This window comes from Neophocaena asiaeorientalis, unplaced genomic scaffold (assembly GCF_003031525.2).
Source record: "Neophocaena asiaeorientalis asiaeorientalis breed wild unplaced genomic scaffold, Neophocaena_asiaeorientalis_V1.1 scaffold26, whole genome shotgun sequence".
Lineage (NCBI taxonomy): Eukaryota > Metazoa > Chordata > Mammalia > Artiodactyla > Phocoenidae > Neophocaena > Neophocaena asiaeorientalis.
In genome coordinates, this window is record NW_020173108.1 from 5501473 (window position 1) to 5514878 (window position 13406).

General features: G+C 40.7%; 1 protein-coding gene across 1 annotated transcript in view; it reads right to left on the reverse strand.

Moving 5' to 3' along the window:
- Positions 1–2938: 2938 nt before the first annotated feature.
- Positions 2939–13406, reverse strand: part of NREP (neuronal regeneration related protein) — a 28608-nt gene continuing 18140 nt past the window's right edge. Inside the window, exons 3-4 of the mRNA XM_024743397.1 lie at positions 8959–9036; positions 2939–4688 (exon numbers count right to left, since the gene is read on the reverse strand). Coding sequence (XP_024599165.1) covers positions 4563–4688; positions 8959–9036 — 204 coding nt within the window. The 3' untranslated portion in view covers positions 2939–4562. The remainder of the gene's footprint in view (positions 4689–8958; positions 9037–13406) is intronic.

The window sequence follows — 13406 nt, forward strand, 5'->3', positions numbered from 1 at the left end:
TAGCCGTTCTAAGTTACTTTCCTCCCAGGTAAGAAATATCCTAGGGATAAGTATGGAGAATAGTGGAAAAAAATTGCTTACAATCACATGAACAAGCCATTTTGGGTAGTTGATGTCTCCTACTGATTTTCTCTTTGCTTCACTCTCTCAGGACTCTCCCTCAAGTGCAAGGCATTCTTTGACAAGAGTCAGGAGGAGAAAGAGGAAAAAGCATTAAATAAAAATTGTCATTATTTCCATTACGCCACTTTACCAGTATTATCTGAGTTCTGAAAATCCAAATGAGTCCAAACACCTCACTTGCATATTTTCTAATCTATCAGTTTGTGTGTATAAGAAGGGAAAGCCCAGAGCACTATGGATTTATGATTAATCATTAAAGGAACCTTTCTCTTTGTTTGCCACATCTGGGGTTTTTGTGTCATATTAAGGCAATCTGTTATATTAAGAGTTGGGATGTATGAGAGCTGTATCTTTTTTTATATAATGTGGGGAGAGGACTATTGTGAATACAGACTCATTCTCAGCAGAACAATCTTAGGAACACGTCTAGTTTGCCTAGAGGATCTAGAAATGAGTTCCTTAAAACTATCCATGAGCATGTATGTACTCCCTGGAAAGACTTCACATACTCTGAGTTACACATACCCCGGCTTGAAAACCATGCATTTATCAGACCCGTATGTAGCCTAACCTAACCCAGTCCAAGATGTTATAGCCTGGGGATCTCAGTCACTGGAGGAGAGTAACTGAAAAGTTGAAAAGAGGGCCCAGAGGTGCAGAGGGAACTGCAGCAGCCCCTGTTTGGGGACCAGTAATGAGGAGCCTCTGTTTCCAGTCTGGTGTTCACAGACATGCATGTGCTCCAGCTATCAAACAAAAATTAGAAGATCCCCTGGCTCTTTGTTGGTGCAAATAAGCACATCACCATCTTCTGAAACTAGAAGTTTCATGTTGCAAACTCACAGGCCAACAGAGGGAGGCAGGTGATGTAAACGAACAAAGCAGATGGGGTCTGAGATTAGCGGTGTGAGACTGGATAATGGAGGAGCCAGGCCTCACCAGAGATGGAGGCTGCTACTCAGCTTCCATTTTTCAAGGGAAGCCAAAAACCTGAATTTTCATGTGAAATCTTCCAATTTGTAAATGTTGGCAATTAAATCAACATTTTTATAAAACACATTGCAGGCCAAACAGAACAAGTCTACAGGTCATATCTGGTCTGTGGTTGTTAGTTACCAATCTCTGTCCGCCCAAAGGCAACTGGGTGATATTTTTACCTCTAGAGAGAGAACAAAGCAGTCTTTAACTAAAGTTTGGGTCTCCCGCTCTGACTCCAGCTACTGCTCCAGTTTCTTAGCTCCAGATCCGCTTCAGCAGTTTATTAACCCTGAACAAGTCGTAGCTGATTCACACGTGGGTCCTGCAAGTTCAGAGTGAAGTGCATGGTCAATTATCTAGTATTTCAAGCTTCATGGGGACAGAGGGAGTTGTCATCATCAAACCCAAGCCATTTAGTTGGATGGACTTTTAAACATCATTTATTTCAGCTTCCCTGTTTTTACAGCTTCCATTAACATTTTCTATATATTCCTTTCAGGTCTGATAGCACTTGTATTAGTAAATAGTATTATAGTTCCTGGATGCTCTCCTCATTTGCCTTCAGTCTCTGGAGCTTCAAGGACTGTAAAACCTTCTTCAATCAAAGAAATAGCTATAGGTCTGCTCTCATCCGTTCTCACTTCCAGCCCCTGGCCTACAATTACCCTGAGGCTTTAACTTCAGATAGTGTGCTGGTTTTCCAATGTGTCCACAAATTCTTTGATACTCCTCCCTTCAGGAGGTAGAGCTTAATTCCCTCCCTGTGAATGTGAGCTATACTTAGTGACTTGTTTCTAATGAATAGAATATGATGGATGATAGTGATTCTGAGAATAGGTCACAGGCATTATGGCTTGCTCCCAGCTCTCTCTTGAATTACTCACTGCGGGGGAAGCCAGAGGTCATAAGGACACTTAAGTGGCCCTGTGGAGAAGCCCATGCATGGGGGAACTGAGTTCTCCTGCCAAGAGCCATGTGAGCAAGCCATACTGGGAGCAGATTCTCCAGCCCTGTTTAAGCCTTCAGATGACTGCAGCCTGCTCACCTCTTGACTGCAAACCCAGGACAGATCCTGTGCCATAAACACCAGCTCAACTGCTCCTGAATTCCTGACCAATGGAATCTGTGAGACAAGCAAATTTTGTTGTTCCAAGATGTCAAGTATGGCTGTAATTTGCTATGTGGCAATAGATTAACACAGAGGGGCATAAAGCAACCCAGCCTACCGTCCTCCTGGCCTGGCCTCATCACCTTTCCTGTTCCAGTTTAACCAGGGCAAGAAGACAAGATGTAACTCCTCCCAGCTGTGATGTTAGCTTATCATTTGCTAGATTCCAGGTAGCTGGCTATATATGAATTCATAATTTAAAATCCTATCTCAAATTTTTATCCACCTACAAGTGGATAAAGCCTTTTGTCTTATACATTTGTACACTTTTGTGTGTGTGTGTAAATATTCCATGAAGCAGCAAGGTCAGGTATCTTTTGAGATGGGTAAAGAATACCACAGAGTAGGTCTTTATGGCAAGGGGTAAAAAAGAATGTTTTGAGGTGTGTGGGAGTGCCCTGAAAGAGAAAAAATATAGAAATAAAAGGGTCTCGGTTTAATTCTCCTTTGTACCCAGAGGCAGCTCTGCAAATACCATCCTAATGAGCCACTGCCTAGCACCTAATCTCATAAAACCCTCAGAAGGGAAAATGCATGAAAGGCAGAGCTGATTCTATCTCTTTTGATATTTGTCCTTGGGTCTACTTTTGGGGCTCTGAGAGCACATGAATTAACATGAACAAGTGAAAGCATTCAAAAGTAGGCCTTTCCAATGACGAGCCAAGCCAGTTACCATACAGCTTGCATATTTATTGAATACTACTAAAATAGCTAAAATACATTGGGTACTTGTTGTGAGTGCATCAGTAAAGATCACATTGCTACAAAAGCCTGCATATTCAGCAGTACACAACTGCAACTCTACGGAAATGCCACAGATGCAAAATACTGTTTTCTTGCTCTATTTACACAGCGGATATACCTATTCTAACAAAGGAGGGTGGGGGGTAAATGCACAGGAAACTCAGGCCAATGGGGGAGCGAGAAGAGAACGAAGAAGTGCAGTGCATGCGTCGGTTGATGTGTAACAGTCAGAAGCGGGACAGTTCAGAACAAAGCCTGCCCTGTCAAAGGAAGAGCTAAAAGACAGTTATATAAAAATTAAGGTGGGCTTTCAGACTGGCTAACACAACAACATTCCATGAGTGGATGGTATTGTCTGATTGTATTTTTGTTTATCCATTTCATTGGGAGCAAGGACAAAAATGTAAAATCTACACCTTGCTTATCAGAACTGCCGAAAGAGAGTGCTCTGCCTTTAAAAAAAAAAAAAATTTTGTAAAAACATTTTTTTCCAACCTAATTTTTGGGAAAGGTCTAATTTTCATGTTCCTACTGAGATGTCAGTTTTTTAGATTTTTTTCAGAGGGCATTTGTTAAAAAAAAAAGTTTGCCCTTTCTTCCCCAAATATTCTTTCAAATGAAAAGAACCAAAAGAGACACCTAAAAATGCCTGTCAAATTATTGCTTTTCGTTCTCTAAGTGAGGCAGGCGAGGCTATGGAAAGGAAGAGATTTGGTAAGGAAATTACAGTTTTGTGATTGCTCCCGCTACAGTGACTGCGTGTCCAGGAGTGCCAGCCCATGAGACATGGGTCTCTACCGCTCTGTGGTGGCACTCACTCAACCTACAACGCTGAAGAAGAAAGCCACACTGAAGACACAAGGAGAACAAGTCAATCCAGTCTAGAGAACAACATTCGGGGAAACAGAGTACCAACACCTTCTTAGAACATGAAAATAAAAAATAACTCCATCAGAGCTACCTTGCCAAGGAGCATGTTGAAAGTCCAAAATAGCACCATTCATCAGTGTCTCAGGTCCTGTGGCAGCATCTCGGTCACTTACCACAAGGAAACAATGAGTTTCAAACTACTTCTATACATCGAAAGAGTACATGGATAAAATATAGAGATATACAGACAATTGATGAACATAAACTACTAGGCTTGTTACATCTAAATGAAAAAAAAAAAAAAAAATGGGGACTCTCAGCCTCTGCAAGAAGCAGTCGGGAGCTGTGTGAGTGAAAAGGCAGAAGTGGACCAGTTGTGTGAGAGCAGAGGGGGTTTGAGTTGTGGAAGACATCGTCGTAGCAAACCAGGCCTGAAGGCCCACCTGTAAGGGTTGTAAACGTGGATTCACAGTGTGAAATTCTGAGCGTTTTCACTTGAGTCAGAATGATTAAAAACTGGTTTGATGATACCTATTTGTCCACTGTAAATTCTCTAAAGCAAGGCTCAGAGTCCCATAGTTTCTTCTTATACTTGATGATTTACACAGAAAAAAATCCCATATATGATACCATGACCTCATCAATACCCATACACCATGTGTAATACAAATGGAGGTGATTAAAAAGAGAGGAGGTAACTGATTCCCGGGGAGTGGAGCTCACTGCTGCCAAGTGGATGCAGGGAGGCAGCCTCGGTCTGGCCATCCTTCTTGCGGCTCACTTCCTTTGGGACAGGAAGTCTTCCCTGAAGAGCACACAGACAGACACACACAGAAAAGAGACACACTGAGTCACGCTCCTAAAACCATTTGAAAACTTGCTTCTCTCTCCTGCCTTTTATCCCTGAACTCCTGGTGTTTTGCAGAGTTTACATATTAAGCACAGTTCACCTGAATGTAAATATTAGGTCTGTCGGGGCATGAAGTAATTAAACACTAGCCGCCGTGGCTGCAGTGCCATCAAGTGCGTCCCTAATGGCTGGGCCCAGCCATGTAGGAGACAGCATTCCCCAGAGTCAGGTTCCTGAAGACAGTTTCCAGGATCTGATAGGACCCCCGACAAAAGACTGGGTGAGAGGTGTTCCTAGGAGTGCTAACACTTTTTTTAAAAAGAGTTCAGCGGCCGTGGTGGGGATATTTGTTTTCTAATACATAATAAAAATATTTAAATCATGCCACAACTGCAATTTATGTACAGTTTATTCTAGAAGCAACTGGGACAGTCCCTATGGGCCTTACAGTAAGAACCAGAAGTAGGTACCAAAGGCAGGGGAATGTTTGGGAGGGAAATCATGTGGGCTGGGGGTGGGAAGGTGGTGGCTGCAGAAAAGAGGAGACTAGTGGGAAACCAAGGCGAGAAGAGAGTGAGATTCAGCTAGATTGGACTGACTGGGTCTTTTCTAGTCTCTCCTCACGATCCTGATGAGTGAGGGTTTCGTGTTTCTGACTAGGAGAATCCAAATGCACTGTGACTGATGATCCTTTGAGTACCCACAGGGAGAAGCTCCCTATCACAACCAAACAGCAAGAGGACAGGACAATGAAGCCCATTTGCCCAAACGATGATGCAAAATAAAGGTCTTATCACAACTAGACTTTATGCCTCATTCAGAAGTGAATACAGTGAACATTTGACAAGAGTCTCTTTTAGCCTAACACTTAATTACTGGAGTTGTCTTAAAAAAAATTATCCACTATGGTTTTAAAAGATCTGTTTTTTGTTTTCTTTTCCTTTTTGTTCAGGTCGCATGTTCTAACAGGATCGTTATAATAAGCCAATTTGACTGGATATAAGTACTTGGGTTAAAGTGATAAACTTGCTTTGTGATCTGCAAATTACTTTATTCGAATTTTTAAAATTCGGAAGTCAGGGCCTTCCAAGCCAACTTGAAACCAAATAAATGTTTTCAGCAGCCGCCAGAGTGAACTAAATGTAACAGATAATTCAACTTTAAGAAGTCTTATTTACTGTATAGGGTTCCCATATTAAACATCTGTTATACCTAAATATGCTTTAAAAATCTCAGACTTTGAGAGCATGTGACATTTTTAGAATGTACATGAAATCCAGTCAGTACGTACTTTAATGCTCCAGTCTCAGTTTGTGATTTAGAGGTTGTTTTGGTATTATTAAATACCAACAGGACCAAACCAGAAAATTAAATTAAAATATAATTCATCATTTGCACACACTTAAGGATCTAGATAAATATCCAAAAGCATTGTATTGGGCAGTTCCCTTCACTTGTGAAAATAATTTCAATCCTGAAATGTTGGCATGCAATCCCACTACTTAAAAAAAGAAATCCACTGTAATCCTGATGTCTTTAATGTCTGTTTCTCCTCCCCTATCAACCAGTTAGCATCATGGTTCAGGATATGACAAGCTTAAGTTTTGGACAAATGAAGAATTCAATGGCTGTTAACTGTCATAGGCCTAGAAAGGGAAATCAAAAGTTCATAACACATTTCACTCAACAGCTATACTCTTTGCATGGCTGGCCTTAACACTGCCTCCTTCAGACTTACTGTGAAGTGAATATATAGAACATCAGTTGGTCCTTATATAAGTCTCAGTTTTACTAATCTCTTATCTCCACAAAAAATATACAACAAAATGAAATAAAGAGCTGGGTGGGATCTGGGTAATGGGTAATTGGGAAAGAAGTCCTTTCAGGAAAAAAAATGTGAAGGAGATTATTTCAGATTTGAATTTATCATGTTTACTATTTTTTTCTCTTTCAAGGACCCAAAATGTTCACGCATGTCTTCCCTTCATTATTCATGTTTTGTGTGCCTACTATATGGATTGAGCACTCTATTGGATTTTAAGTCAACGGAGACAAAAGCAGTCCCTCCAGCCTGCCCTTAATTAACTTGCTGTATGGGAGACACCTAAATAACTGGAGGATAACAAGGCAGTGGTGGTAAACCATGCAGGGAGTTCTGCTATGAGGCACCCTGGGGAGCTCCTGGGGAGATAAAGTTCTGTGTATACTCTCTTTGGAGGCTGGAATTTACTAGATTTCAGTCCCTACCTCCTGTCCTTCATTAACAACAAAAAAAGATATTTCTGCCCCCATTAAAGGAATTTCAAGCTTCTGCAGCAAGGGGAGGAGGTATTTTGAAGAGGAGACACAAAGATGTCTTACTCCCCACAAGTAAGGCCTTGTAAGAATTCATACACACAGTGTCATATCTTCTTCCTCTATCATCCACCATATAATGGTCCCTACAGGACTGAGGAACTTGAGTAATCCAGAAGGCTGGAGGAGGGGGTGTGCTCCTAGATGTCCCTTCGCTGATGTACCTCAGGTAGGATGGCCCTCTCTGCTGATGACTGTTAGTACATGAATCCCCCAGTTACTCAATAATATGCTTTGGGCCAAGTAAGCCAAGATTGTTTTCCATATGATTATGCAAAGACGTGCTTTTCCAGAAGGCAACAGCTAGGAAAAGGACAAATATATTATGCTTGAAATACTATTCATATATTTAGAGAGGAAAGAACTCAAAATAACAGAAGACCTGAATTCCAGGATCCACTATGCCAGCCCCCTGGAGCATACCTCAATGCAGGGAAGGCCTAGGACACAGACTGGCCTTCCAGGAGGAAAGGGAGGCACTGTTGACCTCACTGAGGAACTTGCCCAGTCTTGCCCCTCTGGTTGATGCCACCAGTATCAAAGAGAGGACCTCTGGATGCCTCAATGGGGCAGGAACTAATGAAAAGACTATACTCTCCCCCTGCTCTTCCATAATCACATCTTCCCCTCAGCTACTCAGGGGAATTATGCCTTGAGGTGGCCCAGTAAAGAATGTCTAGACTACACAGCACCCCCGGTGGTGTGGTCCTGCTGAGGAGGTGGGGTGTGGGTGTGTTTTAAGTAAAGCTCCAGTGTTTTAGCGCAGCTCCACCCCAACTCTACAAGATCAGAACAACTCTAGGTCAGGCAGGGCCCAAATCATTTGGTTCACCTACTTTGCTGCCAATGATTTCGACCTTGACCTTCAGAAATTCTCTGGAAGATTAAAAGTGATTTAGAATTGTTTTCTTCCAGTGCAAACTGCCAGTAGACATAATCTCTTTAACTAATGTCTGCCTGTTAATAAAAGATAAGAAATTGCTGAAACCATTAAGGGTAAGTAAGATAGTTTCCCAAAGTTGAAATGACAGTAGTAGCTGGGGAGTCCTCTCCATTGGTCAATTACACTTAAGAAATTTTTAAATGGAAATTTTATTTTCAATGGACTCTATTTTTTTTTTTAATTGCAAAATCAATAGGTCAGTGGTAAAAAGTACAGTCCTCCTTGCTTAAGGTCAAATTGATATTTACCCTAACAGGAAAGTCCAAAGGTATCTACAGTAAAAACTGGTAAATGTTTTTGTTGTTGTTGTTGCTGTTCTGAAATGTTGCTAAAATCTAAAATGTAAATTTTACAAATTTTCTTAAGGCAGAGAATTGTCACGCCTTAAGATGTCTGAACGATGAAAGCATGTTTATAGAAAATATTTTTAGGCTAAAAATTAGAAGAAAAAATATAACATCTTTTTTATATTCTTTCTGTTTTGTTTCATGGGTAATCTTATCAGATAGTCAGGTATTATTACCAGACAAAACTATCACCATCTTATACTCTTAAGATATCTTTTAGTTAGATATCTTCATATTTGAGTTTATCCACCCAGGAATGGAACGGACAAATTAAAAACCTGTAAAAGGTACATTTGACAAATTGGTTCCATGATTCTTAAATGAAAATTTGCTTTGGACTTTGGACTTGTCAAGAAAGAAAGATACTATGAACTGTAAGAGTCACAGGACTTTAGGATATTCTTTTTCTTTTTGTAGTATATGTTATTTCCAAGGTCATAATAGTATCAGGTTAATGGATTATTATAGTAGACAATAATGAGTATTAAAATTAGAAATAATTGGGTTTTGAAATTGTTTCTAAATGGAAAAAAACCAAAAACCAAAAAAACCTTAACCAAATGTCAGCTAGAGATCTTACCTTAGGAAGCCTTCCCTCCATTTCCTTGTTTGGAAATGGTTCTTGACTGACCCAGACAGAAAGCTCTGGGTAATAAACCTAGAGAGACATAAAAGTACACACATTCAGATTAAAAACTGGATCCACTCTGAAACCACTTGGGAACAGCTTAATGAGCTCAATTTTCCTCAATGGTCACTTATTTGCCAATTGCAACTTAGAGTGCTGGGGAAGCCTGTCAGTTCTTCAGACTGTCCGTGTGCTTCTCAATGTACACTGCACTCAGGAGAGTTTTAGCTCCATGTCTTCCAAGACCAAGTCCAGCAGAGCAGAGATATCAATCAGTGCTATCTTTTAGCATGCAAAGTGGTAGCTTCATGGCTTACTGCCTGAGCAAACTAAGGCACTGGGGAGGCCTAATTTTCAAAGCAACCTGTGATAAGCATCCTTGCAAAACTCCATGTTTATGAGATAAATGTGTCATGTACCCACCAAACACTGTTAAATCCTGATTCATTTATTAGAAGGCTCAATTATGCACAAAACATATGGAGGAAAGGAAGAAGCAGCCTGTATCCTCCCCAGATCCACACGTCCGCTGACAACATACTCTGCCCAGCTGCCTGAAAGTAGCCAAGTGTCTCAGAGGGGCAGGGCAGGGGACTGGTGGCATCGCCATGAATGATTCAGAGAACGCTAGCTGTTGCATATGGGGGTGGGGCAGGGGTGGGACGAGGTGGAGAGAGTGAGTCCCACTGAGCAACTCTTCTTTTAATATTAAAAAGGGTTATGACCATCCTAAGAAGGTTGCTGACTAGCTGTTCTCCATCTCTGGTAAAGGCAGGAGAGGGGATAAGGACTTAAATTACAACTACAGATTTAGGTCAGCTGTAAGGAAGAACTTGGCATAAGAATTGTTAAATTACTAAAAGAATTTAGAGAGGAAAACTGTGAAATCTTCTTTAAGAAATTTAGAAACCGAATCCAACAACCATCTGTCAGGGCTAATTTACATTTGATACAGCCCTGCTTGAAGGGAGGGGAGAAAATTAGGTAAGATTCCCTCCAGATCTGATTCTCTAGATGCTGTAAATGAGCTTCACATTTAATAAATAATATTAAGAATTACACCTCATTAATTGGTTAACAGACTTGTATGTCTTTTTTTGTTTATTTTTGAAAGCACTAGATGTGGTAGCCTAATCATCAGGCTGACTGCAATGTTTTCAATGTCCCCATCAGTCACTTTAGTCAGGGGGTCTGAGGCACAAAATGTGACGGCTGTGCCTGTTTTGTGGGAGAGTCTAACAGAAACTATCTTTGCTCAATCCCAGGGACGTTTATGGCACATCCCACTGTACGAAGCAATCTTACATGCATTACCTAATTTATCCTGAAGATAGGTTGCAAATAGGTCTTATCATTACACAGAAGAGGAAACTGAAACTCAGAAAGGTCACATGACTTGCCCAAAGTCACACAGTGTAGGATAGGACTCAAACTCAAGCCAGGCTCCCAGGTTCTGAAGCTGGGTTCTTTCCGCCATCCTGATGCCCTCGAATTATCCCAGAATGCAAATTGCCTACCACCTCTCTTTCAAAATTACACCAGTCCACAGCCACCACACACATTTAGGTCTTAAATATTTGAGAGCTCATGCTGCAAGAACTGGGCCTGTTTTCTGACTTTGGACTGGGTCTGCTTTCTGGGCCATGCGGTTCCCCCAACCCCAAACTCCTGCCTCTTGCTCAGCTTTCCCTGCTCTGCTCAGCTCCTTCTAGGAGAACACCACCATCTGCCTTGTCTGGGACAAACAGCCACCACTGACATTCCCCTGAACCAGGAATGGGTGAAAAGAACAAAATTGCAATCTTAGATACACAAGCTTTGTTTAAGGTTTAAAAGAAGGTCACAGCACACAGGATCCCACTTTGGGAAATTATAGGAGATCTCAAATTGGGACCTACTGTAAATTCACTCAAATAAATAGATAAAAGACGATGACATCTCTACATTACTGCTTTTCAAGGCATGCTTTAAGTATAATTAAAAACATGACACGCATCAGCAAGAAATAATATTCTACTGTAAACCAAAAACATTGATAGAAATACATGTAGAAACATAGTAGGCACATGGATGCAATGAAAAGCAAAATCAAGTAAATGTTGTATCTGTTTTCTTATGCTTTTTTATGATATTCTACTTTAACAAAATGACACTACATTAGCATTTAACTTCTAGGTCTGAAACATGAATACTGAAGCCACCCAAGTCTGATCTGTAGGGAAAAATAGCTTACCCCTCAGAAATTATTATACTTACTGTTACAATACTTATTACAAGTTTTTTTCCAAGAACTTTCCTTTTTTTAAAGAAAAACAGCCAGCGACTGTATGCCAATGAGTATCTGCCAGCAAATCCATGACTAAGGAAACTTCCTTCCCTACTTCAAATTTGTTCTTTTGAAACATATTAATTCAGCTACAGATTGACCAAGGGCATTTCTAATTAGGCATTTTCTTAGTGTGTGAATCATAAAGTAATCAGTGTATATGTTAGGAAAAATAAATGTCACTTTGGCCTTGTGGTAAATTCATCTTGTCTCCTTCTGAGTCAGAATTTTAAGCCAAAAATGGCAGGGACATATAAGAATCTCAATTACATTCTTAACACCTGTCTGGCTGGTCTCTAAGAACTCAGTATATCCCTGGACACAGAATCTAAAGGGGAGTAGTTAAACTTTTATTTTTGGGCTTGGGGAAAAGGTGGTAGATTATTAGAAATATATGCTACCTACATTACAGCTTTGTTCATTCCTATTCCTGTGGTGTTTTGAAGACTCTTAACATGAAGGACTTAAGAGGAAAAAAATCAATGACAATCATTATTCTTACTCTCAAATAACTTAGAATACCTTTGTCCATGTGGGTATTCACCATGAGTTTGTGAAATACCCACAGCATGCTGCACACAGATAGACTCTGGATATCACAAGAAGAGAAATACAGTTCCTGACTCCTAGGAACTCAAATCAAGGGGCAGGGGAGGCAAACAGCAGGGGCGATAGATCCTCTAAAAGATCATTTTAAAGCATGTGCTATGGGCTGAACTGTGTTTCCCCCCAAATCCATACGTTGAAGTCTTAACCCCCAATACTTCAGAATGTAACTGTATTTGGAGATAGGGTAATAAAGAGGTAATTAAGTTAAAATGTGGTCATATGGGTGGGCCCTAATCCATTATGACTGGTGTACCTATAAAAGGAGGAAATCAGGACACATCTACACAGATGGAAGACCATGTGAAGACACAGGGAGAAGACAGCCATCTACAAGTCAAGGTGAGAGGCCTCAGAAGAAACCAACCCTGCTGACACCTTGACCTCAGATCTTGAGACTCCAGAATTGTGAGAAAACAAATTTCTGTTGTTTAAGCCACCTAGTCTGGGGTACTCTGTTTTGACAGCCCTAGGAAACTAACACAGTGTGTTTTAAGTGCAATTTTTAAAAATGCATAGGTTATGTCAACTGTAATAGTGGTTGGAATATCCATCAACAGATTTAAAAAAACAAACAAAACCAACATTTAGCAAGACATCCACTAGTGCTGTCAAGAGAGGAAGTATGGGTGGCAGCGAGGGATCTCGGAGGGTATGTGATGGCTGCCAGATGCAAGCCAAGGAAGACAGAAGGCTGAGGGGTAAGGATGTAATGAACTCTGTGGGGGGAGGCGCCTCCACGGCCAGATCTCGCTACAGCTCTCAGTGGCCACAATAGTAACGACACAGATGCAACCCCACAGGCTGCTTCTTACCTAGTTCAGAATATCAGAAGCTGACAATGATCCTGTGATAGAGGCTTCTGAGTGCTGATAATATGTGGGTCAGAAAAGAGGGTAAGTTGATCTATCTTTCCGGAAAGCATCTGTTCTTGCTGGACCCCAAAGCTGTTCATTCTTCTTGGTATTAGTCAACTGATGCTCCGAAAGTGGACACATGGTTTAAATTGTATCCCTTGCATTCAGGTTTCTGGATTCAAGTTTGTGTTTTTCATGAAGACCGGTTAAACTAACTTCTCCTCTCTTAAACTTCACCAAGTTCTCTCTTGGTGGTGGTGGTGTGAGCACCTCAGAAATGTAAGCACATGGGAATCCCTCACAACTGTTGTTTTATTAAACAAGTAAACCAAAGTTTGTCTCAGTCTTCACAAGAGAAGTGTGTTCTCTTAAAACTGTCTTCCATATATAAAATAAACAACTGTTTGTTTTTGCTCAAGTAAAATCCTCAAACCCTCTCGAATACTGCTCTTCCAGATGTCAGGAATCAGAGAAGCAAGCTATAGCCTCAGCAATTAAGAAAACATCAGTATTTGTGAAAATACAGAGGGGATGAAATATTTTAATGTTTTAAATTGGAGAACATGCAAAGGTTTTGCTTGAATTCGGGGGAAGGTTGAGTGTTTATGCTC